This window comes from Anabrus simplex, chromosome 1, assembly GCF_040414725.1.
Source record: "Anabrus simplex isolate iqAnaSimp1 chromosome 1, ASM4041472v1, whole genome shotgun sequence".
Taxonomy (NCBI): Eukaryota; Metazoa; Arthropoda; class Insecta; order Orthoptera; family Tettigoniidae; genus Anabrus; species Anabrus simplex.
The window spans coordinates 370,632,807-370,641,009 of NC_090265.1; the positions used below are offsets into that span (position 1 = coordinate 370,632,807).

General features: G+C 32.3%; 1 protein-coding gene across 8 annotated transcripts in view; it reads left to right on the forward strand.

The window, feature by feature from the left end:
• The window catches only part of ATP7 (copper-transporting ATPase 1), a 570,660-nt gene extending 564,920 nt beyond the window's left edge, over positions 1 to 5,740 (forward strand). For all 8 annotated transcript variants that reach the window (XM_067134917.2, XM_067134919.2, XM_067134923.2 and 5 more), the window contains one exon: positions 4,329 to 5,740. In XM_067134917.2, coding sequence (XP_066991018.2) covers positions 4,329 to 4,464 — 136 coding nt within the window. In that variant the 3' untranslated portion in view covers positions 4,465 to 5,740. The remainder of the gene's footprint in view (positions 1 to 4,328) is intronic.
• The last annotated feature ends 2,463 nt before the right edge of the window (positions 5,741 to 8,203 follow it).

The window sequence follows — 8,203 nt, forward strand, 5'->3', positions numbered from 1 at the left end:
GAATTAAATCCTATAATAAAGGAATGTAATTTTATTTTATTTTAAACATGGTACCATACATGTAATTGTCTTAACGTTTATAGAAAGATCAGTGTAAAAGAAGATTCTGTGCTGCCTGTGGCAGTATAATTGGGGCATAAGGAAACTTGCTCAATATTGAATTAATAAAATTTTAAAAATGAAATGTGTGTCACATTTTTTGTGGATGTTGATATTTCTCCTTGAACTCTTTCTGTACTTTCCTTCTCATTGTTTTCCTTAGAACAAAATCCAGATTAGTATAGGCTACATCAGTATAGGAACGTTCAGTGTGAAAATACCAATGATAAATGTGTGTTGAGACTTCTGATTCTGTGGTTTATGTAAGGTGAATCAGCTCTGGATATGTCATGTGCTTTTGGCTGTTGAGTAATGGGAAGGAGAAAGTTGATTATGATTTCATTTAATTGGCTTCTCCTACAAAACCTTTCTTAGTGTCTAATTGAAATTCGTATTATAGACAATACATGAATAATTCTGACTTATATCAAAAGTAACTTCCTGTGAACTGGTTGTCATTTAGTATATCCTGTAACTTCTAATAAATATAGATTGAATGATTTTGATATAACTTATACAATCTAGACTTTCAACTGTTAAATCTACACCATTCTGATGGAACTCTATCATCAAATCATTTTCATTTTATTTGTTTCACATCATTTTGTTCATCACTGGATCAAATTCTTAAAATTAGTAGGGCCTGTAATATATATAATATATATCCCTCTTTGAAATTGCTTTTACTACAACTTATAGGAGTGATTTTCAAAAAATAGGAAATATTTCAAAATGAAGATAAGAACTTTTTAATATGTTAAACATGTTGTTTCTAAACACATTGCTTTTTTCTTTGTGCTGCTTTATTTTAAATAGCATTGTAGATTCACACAATACTTCATTATTAATATTTGGCATGAATTTTTAAATGTTTGAAGAGAAGTGTGGTTTAATGAATACAGAGTACTGTAAATTGAATTACTTTTAATTTGCTTAACAATTGTTATTTAAAGTTTGAAAGAGGATGAAGACTAAGGAATATTTTTCTCTGTGCTTTTGGTTGTGTTGTCATTTGCAATATTTATTTGCTTGTGTATGAAATTACTTTTACTGTTGCTTGTGAGTGTGTTGAAAAGAAAGTAGAAACTTACAACTTTGCAAAATGAAAATAATTGGTGGTATTTTAAACAATATTATTGTATTGCTATCCAGGCTTTTCTTAAGTTGGTTATCTACTTATTGCTGAGAACTTCCTTCTATAATCAGCAAACACATTGGAGGTTATTGATAATTAGCATGAATCAATAAATGTTTGAAGAGCAATGTTTGGTGGTGGGGAGAGGAATATCCTTCATGCAGCATATGTTGTAACAAGCTAATATATTGAATATTAAGCTTGTTAGTCATTGCTGTATTGAAAAGTGGAACTGTTGTTTATTTGTGTGACAATTATAATTTTAACTAATGTGATTGTAAAGCATGTTTTGCTTCCAATTCATTTTCATGTTTCAATCAAATTGTCTGCGCTACAAACATGGTATTGTGTTTTGTTTGAAAATATGGCATGTATCTTGATTGATTTGCATGTGTGTTCATTCTTAATATACTTTTATGTTACAAATTTCTTATTTAGCTGCAAATTTGACCAGGTGATTTATATTTATTTGCAATTGTATATTTGGTGTGGACAGGTGTTGTGGAATAGGTAGTAAATACTTTGTGATTTTGGTGGACCTTCTGATACCTGTCTCATATCTTAATTTGTGTTTTAGATACTGGTACTACTGCAATGTACAGTATATTTTAAAACATTTGTTGTATTTACAATGCCATTGTGTAATATTTTTATATCGCTTGCTTGTTATAATTTTATTCTTTAATCTCCCGTTTACTGATAACTTATTTTGAACTTTGGCATCGATGACTATAATCTAAAACCCTTTGAACTGATAAATTTTATAAGGATTTTTAGTGATTGTTGTATTATGTGTCAGTTGGAAGTTATTGCTACAAGTATATTGAAAATGCTTATCATTCAGAAGTTTGTTCTACCTTGCATTACCTATATGGTGGACAGATGAGATTCTACAGTGTTACTAATCTATCTAATGGCGGTGGTAATGTTTTATCTTATTTTCAACTGTAACTGTTCTCATGTTGAGACTGTTTGTGAAGAATCCTCTGAGATTCCAGCCCAAGAAAAATCAAGTCTTAGCTCATACGAAAAGGATTGCCTTTAAATGTTTATACTTATTTATGTCAACCTGTTGAAGAGTGTGTTGGCAAACAGCCATTTGATCCTCCTTAATATCACTGCATGGGATAGTTTTTGAATACTAAGTGGAGTAATGGATTCCATCTTAATGATAAATATAGTGATATGTATTCTTATCTCTGCCAGTTTCATAAAGCAGATTATCTTGCTGCCTATAAATTCATAAATTGGCTATCCAGAGTTGAATGGAGCTTATCTCTTTCTTATAAGACTGATAGACTATTTATATTTAATTTTGGAGAGATCTCCAAATTTTGTACTGTCCACTCTGTTTATCTTGATTTTTGAAATTTTGAAGTCCTGGTGATGTGTAAATATTTGGTATTACAGTACTCCTTTTAGAGCCACTGTTCATTGTTCCATATCCTCTACATGTTCTCTCAGGACACAAAAAGTGATTGGCTGATAATTTCCAAGTCCCCAAGTTTATCATCGTAGGGATTTCTTGGTTAATTAATACATGGAGGTTTATCTTTTCTTTTCCAATATGTAAACGGTTGCACTTCTATGATTTTAGGAAGAAAAATTGCCCTAAACACTACCTGCCACTTTCATAACATACCAGAACTATGCAAGTCGATTAGCAAAGTTTGTATTGGGCAAATGTATATTTAAGACAAGATGTTTTTTTTTTTTTGTTTTTTTTTAAATTATGGAAAGCTACAGCACAGGATGATGTATACAAAGTTGATGATGAATCTTCCATACAAGAGTCTGCTCGGGTGCAAAATGTACCATGTCCTATTTGCTCTACTTTCTACTTTAACAGAGATTTGGCATCAAAATATTTAACTTTCGGCTTTACCTACTCTTTGTATATTTCTTTAGCTGTAGATCCTTCTCCCTCCCTATCTGTATATCTCCTTCCCTACTAATGCAGTGATCCCTAATACTCTGTACTCAAGAATTCATTCACATTTTACTTCATAAACATTTATTGATCTTAAAAAAGTAAAGATTATAGTGTAAGAAGGTAATATGGATCTAAAAGTTCTCTTTGAGCCAGGCTGAGTAGCTCCAATGGTAGAGCGCTGGCCTTCTGAGAGCCCAACTTCGCAGATATGATCTGGTTCATTCTGGTGATATTTGAAGGTGATCAAATCAGCTTCATGTTGGCAGATTTACTGGCACATAAATGAACTCCTGTGGGGCAAAGTACTTTGGCATCTCTGAAAACCATAAAAGTAGTTAGTAGGATATAAAGCTAACAGCATTTTTAAATATATTATTAATACTCTGAGAAGAAAGAAAGAAAGAAAGAAAGAAAGAAAGAAAGAAAGGTTTAATTTTTGGCTTTATCTACTCTTTGTATATGTCTTTAACTGTAGGTCCCTCTCCCTATCTCTGTATTTCCTTCTCTACTAATGCACTGATTCCTGATCCTATGCATTCCCGATTTGCTGCTTTGTACAAGTTTAACATTTAAATAAAACAAGAATATGAATTTTAAATACTCGTGATATTTCGAAGAGTTGAGCCAAACTTTTGTGAAGTTTAAACAGTGTACTTACAACATATTCACTCTTTTGTCAGTAGAATGTTCTGATAGCACAGAGTAGTAGTGATAGTAGCAGAATAAGAATATAATTAGCTACAATTTTATTGAATTTATATGATTATTTTTTATGCCTGTCTGCTTTTGGAGGAGTCTTATAGTACTTCAATATTCCAAACATAAAGTTTAAAATCTTTCTGATAAAATGTGTAATTTATCTGCATTTTTTTTAGACACAGTATACAATGAAACACTGTAATAATTTCTGGAGAAAGCATGAATGTTTCAATTGTTAACATATTTATTTTTTCATTTAAGTTGGCTTGTCATGCCATATCTATAGAAAATGTCTAAGAAAATGTTGAGCAAAGAACTAGGAATATTCTGGAAATATTGGCATGTAATTCATATGATTGTTAGTTCCAAGTTCAAGGATAGTTGTAAAGGATGTGAAAAGGAAGATTGTAAAGAAAAATTGCCGTGATTTTATTTCTAAAGCACTTTTTTTTTTTCTTCCAGGCTGTTTGGACGTACAAAGCAGGAAGCTGAAGGACATTTACTGGCATCTGATGACTTAGATGACCTTGATTTGACAGTGGGCTTTGGCTATGGCAAATCCAAGAAAAGAGATTTTGTTCAAATGACACCTCTCTGAGCATTTGAATTAAGGAGAAGAACTACAAATCAATGAGATCATTTAGCTGATCACGTTCAGTGTGTCAGCTATCTGAATGGAAATACAAAGAACTAGAGAAGGGAGTTGCCAACAGCTCAAATAAATATTCAAAACTAATTTAAATATTATTGAAAGAGGTAGATAAATTAAATGTTCATGTTAGGATTTGTATGCAAGTCAATTTTGGTTTTTTCCAGATCATCTTATATTAATAGATACTTTTCTAGAGGCTTTACCTTGAATGGATTTAGACAGAAAATGGTCATATTTGATGGTTTTTTTTTTTTTTTTTCTTACAGTTTTTAGTCCTTAAATATACTGCGAGCTGTTGTGTAACTTCTGCTGCTAATGCACCCTTGGGTTGGCTGTTGTATTTATATCGCTGGTTACAGTATGTGTGTATTGCAGCTGTTGAAACTAGTTGGCTGGTGTGAGGCCTATATTGAGACCAAGAGGGAATATCATTAGGCTTTGGATTGTTGGATGGTTTACACTCTACTCACACATAAAGAGAAAGTTAGTGCAACTCATCATAATAGTACCAGTATCTGTGTTTTATCATTTATTTTAAATTCTGTTTCTACTCCAACACTATTTTTAATTAGTTGACTGGTGGTACTAATTGTGTAACATTACTGGAACTTTTATCCTCAGCCAGCATACATGGATTTTATGAAGTACAATTGTGTGAACCATCAATATTGTATTTTTTTTTTACTACTATACCGGTATTGTCTTGCTGAATTATTATGATACTGTGCCAAGTTCACAAGACTTTTTAAATTATTGCTTAAAAACTTTTCTGATTTATTAACGTTAAGCATGTATATCTGGATTATATATGATGTCTTCCTTATTTAAGAAAAACAACTGAGACAGTTGTGGGAACAGAGAATGTACTTTTTGTTGGAAAGTGTGAGAACACTCCATCTAGTCATTTCTATTGTTTTTTTTTTTTTTGTTAACTTCGTGTACTTACTAGATATCTTTATTTTATTTTATTATATACAATGGAGACAATAGAAATGAGAAGTGTTTTGATATGAAAATTGCTGTGCCAGGTCATCTACACAGCTTTATAATTGTGTTTTATGAAGATCTCTTTTAGACTGTTATAATATTCTCCTGCTCTAGTGCAGGGCCAAACAATCCCATTCCATCATAAATATTTTGTTATGACTGTTCTTCTACCTGCCTTTGTGGTATGAGATGTAAAGGATATTTTTATCTAATAAAAATTTTCTCACCTATAAAATACTTCTCTCTTGTAAATTGTGCTAAAATATATAATACCCACATTCTACTCTCATTAAGAAGAAAAATGATCAGATCTTTGTTATGTGCTTACTGTGGAAAATTCAAACAACCAGAATTATTATAGGTACCTGTACTATAGATTTTAGTCTGGAAGTACCGGTATGGTTATTAGTATCTCTCACAACAGAATGCTGAGAAATCACACATTCTTGTGCAAGCCACAGAGTTTTTTTCTCTCTCTTTCCCCAGACTCATTTCCATTCTGACTCAAATGTCTTGAAGTGTCTCATTGGCCAGAGTTAATTTTTGACAGTTTTTAACATTAAATCATTGTTTGAAAGAAATTATTTTATCTGTTGTACCTTCTCAATACTGTTAGACTATCCACTTAATTTAAATGGAATTATAGTCGTATTTTCCAAGTAGTATAATACATGTTTAGACCCAATGATCCAAGAACAGACATATAACACTTGAATCACCATGTAGATTGACATAGTCAGTCTCACTCTAGTGAAGAGAGATTTAGCAAACTGTTTTCCTTTGGGACTTGAAACTACCTTGTATTGAGTCAGAGGCTGAGCTGGATGCTCTGCTATGCACCTCAACCTGAAGCATGTGCCAGGCACTCTGTATGTTTCTGCTGCAGAACTTTGCTACTGTACTTATTGTCCCTGTTTCATATTTTGATTTTCCTGCCATATGTATCAATGTTGTGTGAATAATATTTGAAATAATAATTTGCTACACGTGGTTTCCATGTAAACAGTAAAGCACCATTTTTATGTGGTTGTTCTTTGATTAAATGCAAATTTAGCATCTAAAAATCAAGAAGCACCATCTCTGCAACATTGATCATAAATTTCTATGTAGTACTTTCCATTTTTTTAATGAGTGTAACAACTTACCCTTTTATGTTACACCATAGTTTTTTTAGTGATTGTAACAACTTACCCTATTTATGTTATACCATAATACCCCTTGATACACTGATAATTTCCTTGGAAACAAAGACTTTAATGTGTTCAAACATCATGATTTCTTTAGGCAGTTCTGTTTGCCTAGTAGAGCATCGAATTAATTTTATTCATATGTAAAGGTCTACAGAAATAGGTCTTATAGTCTCAGTAAGTTATAATTGAGCATCAGTAACTTACGTCATATTTGATTGTAACTGTGTGCCTGTTCAAGTGTTGTAGTCAAAAGGAGCGTGAACACCCACTACACTGCCTCTAAAATAAGCAATTCTGTGTAATATGTATGCTGTCATTCATCAAAGTATTTGCATGCATTTAAATGTGTAACAAATTAATAACTCAATCAGGTTACGGTTTGTTTTACAAGAAAGAAATAAACATCCAGACATTTGCCTCAAATCTTATCCCTTTTTATGATGATTATTCTTCTTTCACAGAATATAGAAAATGATCTTGAAATAGGGCATAAGGCACAAGAATAACTCTCCTGTTTTCACTCCTTTTGTATGGTATACCTTGCATTCCAGAATTTTAGCACTGTTGGAACATTGTGACAAGATAAAGTATGGTAACACCAATTTGAATTCTTTTAGCAAATGTTAAACAATATTTATATGTTTTTTTAATGTCATATTGCATGATGGACTGAATGACCAATGAGAATATGAGCCATCTAGCCAAATAAACTGGTCTCAGACCGTGGTGGTGGTGGTGTTTTAAGAGGAAGTACAACTGGACAACCATCCTCTCTTAAAATTAATTGGAGGAAAAATGGAAGAGGTCTGACCCTCAAAGAATGAAGGAGTTGGCAAAAGAAAGGGAAAAGCCATGAAGGACTTGAAAATGAAAGACTCCTTAGGCTTCACAAACCTAATACCATCAGGGTTGGAAGGGAACAACAATAGACCAAAGGAGGTCAGACAGGAAAAGTGAGGAGCCTAGCACAAGTAAGTGAAAGCAGTGTCAGACTTAATTATATAAGACCCTTTGGGAATCTAATGGTTCATATGGAGAGTTATAACACCACAGTGTACTCGCTAGCAAAGGAAGTATTTTAAGAGGAAGTAACCATCCCCTGTTAACACTAATTAGTATAATATACTATGTATTAATATTAATTTCTTATGGGATGAACATTGTACCTTTAAAGGAATTTCTTAACTTTTATGCTGTGATATTTGACTGAAGTCAAATGAGATTTCTTTCCATTCATTACAAATTTCTTCTGCAGTCTGCTTATAGGAAAATTTTGGAATTTTCTGTGTTGTTTTCCTACAGACTATTGCAGCTTCAAACTATTCCCATTAAGTGTGAGGTTGCTGGGGAAGGTCCCAGAATATAATCTCTTACTCTTTCATATGTAAAACTGAAGGTGATGGAGGTGATAACTGTTTTAATAGGAAGTACGACCAGGTAACCATGCTTCATTAACACTAATCTGAAGGAAAATGGAAGAGGTTTGGCACTTCAAAGAATGAAGATAT